This window comes from Vipera ursinii (assembly GCF_947247035.1).
Source record: "Vipera ursinii genome assembly, chromosome: W".
NCBI lineage: Eukaryota > Metazoa > Chordata > Lepidosauria > Squamata > Viperidae > Vipera > Vipera ursinii.
In genome coordinates, this window is record NC_139522.1 from 27,375,529 (window position 1) to 27,387,976 (window position 12,448).

General features: G+C 38.8%; 2 protein-coding genes across 2 annotated transcripts in view; one reads left to right on the forward strand and one right to left on the reverse strand.

Annotated features, from left to right (window-relative positions):
• Positions 1–12,448, forward strand: part of LOC310648308 (cullin-1-like) — a gene marked incomplete at its 5' end in the record, with an annotated part of 390,312 nt that overhangs the window by 109,411 nt on the left and 268,453 nt on the right. Inside the window, one exon of the mRNA XM_083376075.1 lies at positions 5,001–5,051. Coding sequence (XP_083232201.1) covers positions 5,001–5,051 — 51 coding nt within the window. The remainder of the gene's footprint in view (positions 1–5,000; positions 5,052–12,448) is intronic.
• LOC310648221 (uncharacterized protein) overlaps positions 11,789–12,448 on the reverse strand; it is a gene marked incomplete at its 5' end in the record, with an annotated part of 797,336 nt that continues 796,676 nt past the window's right edge. The window contains one exon of the mRNA XM_083375968.1: positions 11,789–11,936. The remainder of the gene's footprint in view (positions 11,937–12,448) is intronic.

Sequence of the window (12,448 nt, forward strand, 5' to 3'; positions counted from 1 at the left end):
AAAGGAAGAGATGAATCAATTGATAACTGAGGAAGAAATTTTTTCAGCAATTAAACAATTGAAAGTGGGTAAGGCGCCAGGTACGGATGGATTGACTGCTGTGTATTATAAAAATTTACAGTTAGAGATGGTAAAGCCATTAAGGGAATTGTTTCAGACAATTCAAATGGGAGGAGGGGTGCCCCTGTCCTGGAAAACTGCTTTTATTTCTCTGATTCCAAAGGAAGATCAGGATGTCACCCAAGCAAAAAATTATAGGCCAATATCACTTTTGAATACGGACTACAAGATATTTGCTAAGGTTTTAGCTAACAGATTAATGAGGGTATTGCAACAAGTAATTCATGGTGACCAAACTGGGTTTATAAGTGGTAGACAAATGAAGAACAATGTGAGGCATATAGTTGATTTGTTGGAATTTTTGGAAAGAAACAATCAGATCCCTGCAGCGTTGATCTTTTTGGATGCTGAAAAAGCCTTTGATCAATTGGATTGGCAATTTTTGTTGAAAGTATTAGATAAAATGAATTTTGGGGATAAATTTTTACAACCAATTAGGGCACTATATCAAAAGCAAACAGCCTGTATAATAGTTAATAATAGTTTGACGGAAGTATGTAACATTGAAAAGGGCACAAGGCAGGGGTGTCCGTTATCACCTTTACTATTTGTTTTAACATTGGAGATATTATTGATTAAAATACGGGATTCGGGAAAAATTAAGGGAATTCAAATAAAAGATCAGGATTACAGACTGAGGGCGTTTGCAGATGATCTGGTTGTTACGGTAACTCAGCCTGAAGATTCAGTTGTAGAACTGATGGAGATAATAATGCAATATGGGAAAGTTTCTGGATTCAAGGTTAACATACAAAAAACTAAAATGTTGTCTAAGAATATGACAGTATCACAAAAGGCTGTTTTAGAAGAGCTAACGGGATTTGAAATTGTTAAAAGGCTTAAATATTTGGGGATATATTTGTCACCCTCAAATGTAAAGCTATATAAAAATAATTATGAAAAGTTATGGGGAAAAGTTCAAAAAGAATTGGATAGCTGGAAAAAACTACAATTATCTTTATTGGGAAGAATTGCAGCAGTGAAAATGAATGTTTTGCCAAAATTTTTATTTTTATTTCAAATGATACCTATTCTTAAAAAGGATTTAAACTTGGAGGAATGGCAAAAGGGTATTAATAAATATGTCTGGGCAGGGAAAAGGCCACGAGTTAAATTTAAGATTATGCAGAATACACGTGAGAGAGGTGGTCTTAAAATGCCTAATCTTAAACTATACTATGAAGCTGCTGCTTTGTCTGCGATAAGTGATTGGATTAATTTAACACAAGTGAGATTATTAAATCTTGAAGGCCATGATTTGTTATTTGGTTGGCATGCATATTTATTGTATGATAAGAAGGTGGATAATGTGTTCAAGGTACATATTTTAAGACATGCTTTGTTGCGAGTTTGGAAAAAGTATAGACATAAGTTAAATTATAAGATACCTATATGGGCAATACCGAAACACGCAATAGAAAATATAAGTGTTGGGTTTAAACATGATGTGACTACATATAAGGAAATTTTAAGTTTGGAAAGGAATGTATGGCATTTGAAGCCGTATAATATCTTAAGAGAAGAAAAGATTGTACAAACTTGGTTTCAGTATGGGCAATTACAGGCCAGGTGGAAATAAGACCAGAAAATTGGTTTTTCAATGACTGATGAAAATTTGGTAAAGCAAATTAGAGATCAAGGTCAAGCACATATTAAAAGGATATATCTTGCATTGATAGAAATTGATTCAGAGACAGAACTTGTTAAAGACTGTATGATAAAGTGGGCTCAGAATTTTCAAGAAGTCATTACAATGGATACTTGGGAAAAGGTTTGGGTGAGAAATGTAAAATTTACGCAAGCTCAAAATTTAAGAGAGAACTTTTATAAAATGTTTTATAGGTGGCATTTAGATCCTAAAAAATTAGCAAGTATGTATCCGAACTGCCAGCCTAAATGTTGGAGGTGTGGTGGTGAAGATGCAACGTATTTTCATATATGGTGGACCTGTAAAAAGGTTAAAGCTTTTTGGATTAAAATCTGGTGGAACATGCAAAAGATATTTAAGAAAAGGATAAAGTTTTGTCCGCAATTGTTTTTATTGGGCATTATTACTGAAACTACTGTTGTGGACACTAAGTTGATGTTGAATTTAATTACGGCAGCAAGACTTTTAGTAGGGCAATATTGGAAGAAGGAAGAACTGCCGACTATAGAAGAATGGACTTTAAAAGTTTCCAACCTGGCGGAAATGGCAAAGATCTCAGCGTACTTGAAAGACCATTCGCAACAGAGATATATTGTGGAGTGGAAAAAATGGATTGATTATATCCAGAATAAATATGGGACTAAAAAGTTTCATCTAGCATTTGAATAAGTATTGATGTGATATTTATATTGCTTGTAGTTATTTTATAAGAGTTAAAGTGCGATAGATTTAATAGTTTATTGTTGTTTGCATAAGGTAGATTATGATTGTTTGTATTTTTATACCCTGTATTTAGCTCTGGGAAGTCGGGGAGGGGGAAGGGAGGGAGGTGTTGGGGAGGGTTGGGTAGGGGGTAGGGGGTTGGGAGGGGTTTTGTTTTGTTAAAAAAATGTATTGTAAAACTTTTCAATAAAAAAAAGAAATTAAAAGACGCTTGCTCCTGGGGAGGAAGGCCATGGCAAATCTAGACAGCACACTAAAAAGCAGAGATATAACCCTGCCAACAAAAGTGCGTATAGTCAAGGCTATGGTCTTCCCAGTTGCAATGTATGGCTGTGGAAGTTGGACCATAAGAAAGGCTGAGCACCAAAGAATTAAGGCCTTTGAACTATGGTACTGGAGAAGACTCCTGCGAGTCCCTTGGACTGCAAGGCGATCAAACCGGTCAGTCGTAGAGGAGATCAACCCTGACTGCTCTTTAGAAGGCCAGATCCTGAAGCTAAAACTCAAATACTTTGGCCACCTAATGAGAAGGAAGGACTCACTGGAGAAGAGCCTAATGCTGGGAAAGGTTGAGGGCAATAGAAGAAGGGGTTGGCAGGGAATGAGGTGGCTGGATGGAGTCACTGAAGCAGTAGGCATGAGCTTAAATGGACTCCAGAAGATGGTAGAGGACAGGAAGGCCTGGAGGCACATTGTCCATGGGGTCGCGATGGGTCGGACACGACTTCGCAACTAACAACATCATCTTAATTGGTATTTTGTTGTGCAGCATATTATGCATCTACTGTTTTATCATTAAGCTCAGGCTTTAGTGGGATCTGGCCCTCAAATGATATAGAGTGCTACCTCTCCCCTCCTTGGTACTAGAATGTGCCATGGCTTACACATTGATCTGGTATAGATTTGCTTGCATTAACACTATTTGTCTAGTGGTGTCCTTTTTCACTTTGATATTTTATTATGAGCTACATTTATTTGTGTTCATGATTACTTAATTCTTACTGGCAGGAATATGCAGGAATATGCACATTTTAGCTGGCCTGTCAGTGCAGAACTGTAGAAATGTGGTCCTTGGTTCATGGTGAATCTATAAAACTCAATATTAAGTTACAGAATGGACCACAGATTTTCTCAGTATTTTTAAGCAGAGGAAACACAAATTGCTTAAGGATCAAAGGCAATATTTATCAAGCTGCCCAGAGTCACATAACAACGAGATGGGTGGCATATAAATTTAATAAATAAGTAAAAATAAATAAAAATTTTATACCTTAGTTTCAGATAAAAATGAAGCAAAGTCTGGTTGCATGCATAAAAACAGATAAGAATTGAATGAAGCTAAACAAATGATTCCTGGACCAAGAACTGTGTTTTTATTATTGTATGCTGTAAAATGCAAAAGTGCATTATATTTAGTTTTAAGTGGAAAGAGACAGTATATTTCTTTTGCCTCTATATGCTAGCACTTCACTCCCATTTCTCTTTTTGCATCATAGGGGATTGAAGAGCTGAGACATACGTTGGAAACTTGACACTTGTGTTATTCATTTTCTAATGGAATCACTGAGAAAGTTGTTTCTGACATAATTAGGAAGTTGTGGAGAAATTCACTTTCTTAAAGTGTTGCTTTGCCACTTCCTTTCATTTTACCTGTAGGCCTTGCAAATAATCTAGATTTTACAACATAGATTTTTCATTACCATTTCCTGTAAAATAAATTCTTAGTTGAGAATTTTGCTTTAACTTTTAATGTAACTTTGGACACTTAATTTTCATAGCCTTTGATAAAAATACAGTAATTTACTTGTTGCAGTTTGATGTATCATCTTTCCATCTGTAACTAAAGAAGTGCCCCACTGGTAGACCCCTACAACATTTTTTTAATCAATATTCTTCCTAGGAATTTGTTTTCTGATTGCTGGCCCCTGTAAATCTTTTTCATACCGTGACTTACACTTAGTATTACACCCATACTGCACAGAAAATCCTAATTTAGCAGAATTCATACTCAAATGTGTATGATTTTCTTTCTCAAATATTATTTGGAAGAGAAAAAAATGACACTTATGAGTAGTATCGTTGAAACTTAATGTTAAATGTTCCTAATATTAAATACTGTACTGAAGAGTATACAATGCCATGACTATCTACTTCAATTGGTCTAAATTTTATATACAAAAACTGTAATTTTGTAATTGAATTTACACAAATGGAGCTGTATAAAAAAATTAAGGCTGAAGTTTGCCCTCCTATGTTTTGGTTCATATCAGCAGTATTCTCATATAGAACAATAGTGAGATTCAGGACCTCTTAACTAGTGGCTTTCATGAACACTTTCCTCTCAGTTTGCTGGTGTCCTATGACAGTGTGGTGGTATTCGTTAATGGATGCTAATTTGAAAAGTGTTTCTTGAAGGATGGAACTTTTGAAAACATGGGAACATGCAATATTAAAGATAGCTATAAAAACAGGAATAAGCATTTCTGATATTTCTTCTTTTAAATCCTAGCTTGCACTGGTGACCTGGCGGGACTGCTTGTTCAGGCCACTAAATAAGCAGGTAAATTTCTATTAATGGATATTTTCACTTGTAATGTTTATATTAATATAACAAAATCAGTATCTGAAGTGAGGGACTATGACAAAGTGATTTTAAAAATTAATTCTTTTGTGTATAATTGAGATATTTATTTAGATTTCAATTTACATTTATTTCCTATAACTTAATATTTTTCAATAATTTTATTAAGAATTATATTGGACAGATAAAACTAAAAAAGAACCTAATACAAAAATACTCAGAAAAGAAAAAAAGAATAAAAACTGTAGAAAAAAATGTCCCCAAAAGAAACTTCCCCCTTCATCCCCAGCAAGTATATTCAACATTAACAACATATCACTGTCTCTTAAAATACAACCAAATACATCTTCATTCCATACCTCACACCATTTTCTATAAACTTATCTCTAAATCTTTAGCTCTCCTTATTAATCAGCAAATGTCCAGTAAAAATTAACAGAAAAAACCTAACAACATAAGTATACAATCCCTTTCCATTTAGTCTAAATCTCCCTTATCCCTCTCTTTAATAATCAAAATCTAATCCCAATTAACAATTAAACATTGCAAAAAAATTAAAAACTTTAAACATTACCAAAAATAGTACCCTCTTATTTACATATCAAAAATAACCCTGTTATTGCAAACTAATCCACTACACTCAGTGAACCTTTTTTAAAAAAACAAAAACCCTATCCAGTCAAGGTAACCATTAAGCATCATCATAGAGAGCAACCCATTATTTAACTGTAATGAAACAGAACTATTTTGGTACCAGTATAGAGTTAAAAAACACTTCTTGAAGCCACAGATCAAATGTTTCCTTTAAAGTAGCCACCTTGTGCTCTCTAGTAATTGACTTTCAAAGACTTTCAAATTTGAACTTTAACAAGACATATTCATCCAAAGCCTTAGCATTTAAAACTGTCCAAAAATAACTCTATAATCACCCCTTTGTTGTATATTGCAAAAAATAAAAACCTTACAAAGCTGGAAATACATAATTTTCTTCCTTTTTAAATGAATTGAAGAGAGGTTCACCCAGGAACTGGTAAGGTTTTCAATCTTAAAGAAACAATATACAAAATACATTTTTAGAGTGATTAAAAAGATGAGGTTTGGTTGAACCTTGAGTCTGTGAAAGGCTGCAGAGCATGATGGAACCTGCAATTCCCAGCTGATTGTAAGTGGCTGCAAAAATGTCAATTTCTGGCATCTGCAGAGCAGAAAAAAAATGTGGGCATTAGTTTGCCATGCCTCACCAGAAGCCTCAATAGTGTAAATTACTGTAAATTATTCATACGTAATTTTAACTGCTTTAAAAATGCATCTAAATAAAAGTGTGAGAAGAGAGAATTATTAGAAAAATAGAAAGTCACAAAATCTAGAGCTGAAAAAATTAAAAGATAATACAGTTTAACATGAGAGAGGCACATATCTAGTGATATTATCTGTTGCTCTTGGGAGTATAGAATATACTTGTTAGTTTCTAGAAATCTGCTATACTGTGGAATTCTACTGAGGGCCACTTTGAATGGCTTGTGCCAGGCATCTTAATGGAGCCACTTGGCTTCCAGTGGGTGCTTAGAGAGCTTCCTAGCAAATTGGAGAGCACTTCCGTTCAGACCGAAATCAATCTCTCAAATGGTGAGGCACTACGACCAGTTACAAATTCACCTGTTGGTGATGCTCTCTAACCCACATTTGTTTATCCTGTCAAGTAATTGGTTGTGGTCTACTTTATCAAATGTGTTACTGAAGTCCAAGTAAATTATATCCACAGCATTCCTCTGGTTCACTAATTTAGTCACTTTGTCAAAGAATGCAATAAGATTTGTTTGGCATGACCTATTTTTGACAAACCCATGTTGGCTTCTGGTTGTGACTTTGTTTGCCTCTAGGTGTTTGCAGATTTATTACTTGATTATCTTTTCCAGAAGCTTTCCAGGTATTGATGTCAGGCTGATAGGTCTGTAGTTTCCTGGATCCAGTTTTTTCCTTTTTTGAAGATTAATTAAAAACTAAATTAATTAACAACAACAATTAACAACTAAAAGACACACACAACCCAGCACCACATAAATATTATGCATATTACAACCCAGGGCACACATTGTGGAGAGAGAAGTTCCCTGTAGATGGGCTCCAGCATGAGTCTGAAAGCTTGGAAGAATAAACCTCTGATCCCGGTGACTGACTCATATTGGATCCTGCAGAATCTTTGGTTGAATGAGCTAGGCCAGAGATAAGCATTTTTTTCTGTAAAGGGCCAGATTATAAATACTTAGGTTTTGTGGGCCAAGCGGGAGCTGCATGGGAAGAGCTGTCACTGCTGTGCCCTCCCTCTGGCCCTCATGCCCCAGCACATTGCTCACCTGGTGTAGGAGCAATGAAGCAGTGGCAGCGCAGGCAGGTTTGGAGACCTGGCATGCCTCCGTGGGTGCAGCTGACAGGTCTATAGGTCAAGGAACATGGCAGCTTTTGGACAGCGGTGGCCTGCCAGCAAGGAGGCCACTCATTGGTTGCCACACAGGATGCTCCACTGTTGGCCCTGATCTCAATTTGGAAGCTTGGCTGAAGTTTGGGCTTGCAGGCCTATCATCTGCCTACCCATCCATTAGCTTGCAGGCCATGCCAAAAAAGGTAGAGGACTAGATTTGCTCTGTGGCCATAGTTTGCTGACCCCTGAGAGCTAGTCCATCAGTGGGCAACATCCCTTCCCTATCTGACTTGGAGGGCATAGGAGTACAGCTTGGAGGGGAATAGGAGGATGGATCTGAACTATAGTGACTGTTTCATTGTGGGAGGGAGAAATTCTAATGGATTAGAAGAGGGCACTATGTACCTTCTCCATAAGGGGCCAATTTTGGACCGAAATTTTTTAAATTGCTAAATCTCCAGCCTTCCCTTTTTAGGGAAGGTTGATGAGAAGGTAATGAGACAATAGCTCTTTTCAGTCAGGGTTTAGACCTGGGCATGGGTTGAAAGCTGAATTGTTTGCTCTCATTGTTGTCTTGTTATGGGGTTTAAACAGGGACCTGCTATTGTTTTGTGTTCTTTGATAGCATTGACGATAGTGCCCTTTGGGAGCCCTGCAAAGGTTGTGCGTTGGAAATACTATTTTACAATAATTCTTCCTGAGCAGGCAGTTCTAGTTGATGCATATGGAATGAAAAGACTAAACAAGCCCTAGGGCACCGCAGTTTGGAGTGCCAAAGGGCTCACTCTCTCCCCTATCCTTTTCATCACCTACAGGTAAAACTCGAAAAATTAGAATATCGTGCAAAAGTTTATTTATTTCAGTAATGCAACTTAAAAGGGGAAACTGATATATGAGATAGACTCATTACATGCAAAGCAAGATAGTTCAAGCCGTGATTTGTCATAATTGTGATGATTATGGCGTACAGCTCATGAAAACCCCAAATCCACAATCTCAGAAAATTAGAATATTACATGCAATCAATAAAACAAGGAGTGTACATAGAACAATATCGGCCCTCTGAAAAGTATAAGCATGCATACGTACCCAGTACTTGGTTTGGGCCCCTTTTGCAGCAATTACTGCCTCAATGCGGCCTGGCATGGAAGCTATCAGCCTGTGGCACTGCTGAGGTGTTATGGAAGACCAGGATGCTTCAATAGCGGCCTTCAGCTCTTCTGCATTGTTCGGTCTAATGTCTCTCATCTTTCTCTTGGCAATGCCCCATAGATTCTCTATGGGGTTCAGGTCAGGCGGGTTTGCTGGCCAATCAAGCACAGTAATCCCACGGTCATTGAACCAGGTTTTGGTGCTTTTGGCAGTGTGGGCAGGTGCCAAGTCCTGCTGGAAAATGAAGTCAGCATCCCCATAAAGCTTGTCTGCGGAAGGAAGCATGAAGTGCTCCAAAATCTCCTGGTAGACGGCTGTGTTGACCCTGGACTTAATGAAGCACAGTGGACCAACACCAGTAGATGACATGGCTCCCCAAATCAACACAGACTGTGGAAACTTCACACTGGACTTCAAGCATCTTGCAGTGTGTGCCTCTCCATTCTTCCTCCAGACTCTGGGTCCTTGGTTTCCAAATGAGATGCAAAAGTTGCTCTCATCAGAAAAGAGGACTTTGGACCACTGAGCAACAGACCAGGTCTGTTTTTCTTTAGCCCAGGTAAGACGCTTCTGACGTTGTTTGTTGTTCAGGAGCGGCTTGACAAGAGGAATACGACATTTACTTTACTTTACTTTACTTTTATTAAATTTGTATACCGCCCTTCTCCCGAAGGACTCAGGGCGGTGAACAGGGCATATATAAATAGCAATACAAAAGTTAAAAAGGAATTAAACAAGTGCCCAGTTAAAAAATACAATAACAATAAAAACCCATTAAAAAAAACCCTAACGCCCCCCATCAGGCCAGACCAGCTAGTTCAAACAAGTGGGTCTTCAGACCGTGCCGGAAGGAGCGAAGGTCCGATGCCATTCGAGCTCAACCGGCAGTTGGTTCCATAAAGCCGGAGCGCCCACAGAGAAGGCCCTCCCCCTGGGGGCCACCAGTTTGAAGCCCATGTCCAGGATCTGTCTGTGTGTGGTGGCTCTTGATGCACTGACTCCAGCCTCAGTCCACTCCTTGTGAAAGTCCCCAACACTTTTGAATGGCCTTTTCCTGACAATCCTCTCCAGGCTGCGGTCATCCCTGCTGCTTGTGCACCTTTTTCTTCCACACTTTTCCCTTCCACATAACTTTCTATTGATGTGCTTTGATACGGCAGTTTGGGAACATCCAACTTCTTTTGCAATTACCTTTTGAGGCTTTCCCTCCTTATGGAGGGTGTCAATCATGGTTTTCTGCACAACTGTCAGGTCAGCAGTCTTCCCCATGATTGTGATTCCTACTGAACCAGACTGAGAGACCATTTAAAGGCTCAGGAACCCTTTGCAGGCGTTATGGCTTAATTAGCTGATTAGAGTGGGACACTTTGAGCCTAGAATATTGCACCTTTTCACAATATTCTAATTTTCTGAGATTGTGGATTTGAGGTTTTCATGAGCTGTAAGCCATAATCTTCATAATTATGACAAATCACGGCTTGAACCATCTTGCTTTGCATGTAATGAGTCTATCTCATATATTAGTTTCCCCTTTTAAGTTGCATTACTGAAATAAATGAACTTTTGCATGATATTCTAATTTTTCGAGTTTCACCTGTACATGAAGCCACTACTAAGTCATTTGATGTTTTGGAGTACAGTATCATCAGTATGGGGGCGTGATGGCTCAGCAGTTAAAGATGCTGAGCTTGTCAGCTGGAAAGCTGAGAGCCCGGGTTTGAGACCCTAAAACTGCACAACGGGGTGAGCTTCTGTTATTTGCCCCAGTTTCTGCCCATCTAGTAGTTTGAAAGCATGCAAATGTGAGTAGATAAATAGGTAGGTACCACTTTAGTAGGAAGATGACAGTATTCCATGACCACAGAAATTGAGATGAGCACTGCCCACTAGAGTCGGACATGACTAGACAGAGGAAATCTTTATTTTATCATCGATAAATGATAAAATTTATCCTTGGTGGAGCAGTGGGCTAATGCCTCCTTAAGTAACACCAGCTGCCTGCAATTAGTGCAGGTTCGCATCCCACCAGGCTCAAGGTTGACTCAGCCTTCCATCCTTCCGAGGTAGGTAAAATGAGGACCCAGACTGTTGGGGGCAATAAGCTTACTTTGTAATAATGCCGCTTGGGGGGGAAAGCCCTAATAAGCAGGCATATACATAGAATGAAGGCTATTGCTAAGCACATTGGTTTGTGCTTAAATTGTAAGCCGCCCTGAGTCTTCGGAGAAGGGCGGGATATAAATGGGATTAAAATAAAAAAATAAATAAATAAAAAACATCCAGTTCTATTTCTCCACCATTTTTAACAAATCATATGGCTATAGTATTTAATAGCTGAACTTTAATGTTAAACCCCAGTAGTTTAAAACAAGTGACATAAAAATGCTATTCTCACGAGGAGCTCAATGTGTTAACCTGAGGTCTGTTGCAGCTCATTACTGTCAGAATAGGGCATAGTTAATCAAAATGTTTAAATTGGCTCATTAATGTAACATTAATAGAGCTGATTTTGTATGTTTGCCCACTGAAAAAGAAATGATCAGTCTATAATTTTAATGTTGGGTTTATTTTAACAGTGAGAGACAGAATAATAACAAAAACATCCAGAAAAACACATTTCAAAAAAGTTATAAATTGATTTGCATTTTAATGAGTGAAATAAGTATTTGATTCCCTATCAGCAAGATTTCTGGCTCCCAGGTGTCTTTTATACAGGTAATGAGCTGAGATTAGGAGCACTCTCTTAAAGGTAGTGCTCCTAATCTCAGCTTGTTACCTGTATAAAAGACACCTGTCCACAGAAGCAATCAATCAGATTCCAAACTCTCCATCATGGCCAAGACCAAAGAGCTCCAAGGATGTCAGGGACAAGATTGTAGACGTACACAAGGCTGGAATGGGCTACAAGACTATTGCCAAGCAGTTTAGTGAGAAGGTGACAACAGTTGGTGCGATTATTCGCAAAAGGAAAAAACACAAGATAACTGTCAATCTCCCTTGGTCTGGGGCTCCATGCAAGATCTCACCTTGTGGAGTTTCAATGACCATGATAACAGTGAGGAATCAGCCCAGAACTACACAGGAGGATCTTGTTAACAATCTCAAGGCAGCTGGGACCATAGTCACCAAGAAACCAATTGGTGAAACACTACGCCATGAAGGACTGAAATCCTGTAGCACTCACAAGGTCCCCCTGCTCAAGAAAGCACATGTACAGGCCTGTCTGAAGTTTGCCAATGAACATCTGAATGATTCAGAGGAGAACTGGGTGAAAGTGTTGTGGTCAGATGAGACTAAAATCAAGCTCTTTGGCATCAACTCAACTCGCCATATTAGGAGGAGGAGGAATGCTGCCTGTGACCCCAAGAAGACCATCCCCATTGTCAAACATGGAGGTGGAAGCATTATGCTTAGGGGGTGTTTTTCTGCTAAGGGGACAGGACAACTTGACTGCATCAAAGGGACGATGGACGGGGCCCTGTTCCATCAAATCTTGGGTGAGAATCTCCTTCCCTCTGCCAGGGCATTGAAAATGGGTCTTTGATGGGTATTCCAGTATGACAAAGACTCAAAACACACGGCCAAGGCAACAAAGGAGTGGCTCAAGAAGAAGGACATTAAGGTTAAAAGAGCCTTGGTGGAGCAGTGGGCTAATGCCTCCTTAAGTAACACCAGCTGCCTGCAATTAGTGCAGGTTCGCATCCCACCAGGCTCAAGGTTGACGCAGCCTTCCATCCTTCCGAGGTAGGTAAAATGAGGACCCAGATTGTTGGGGGCAATAAGCTGACTTTGTAATAATGCCGCT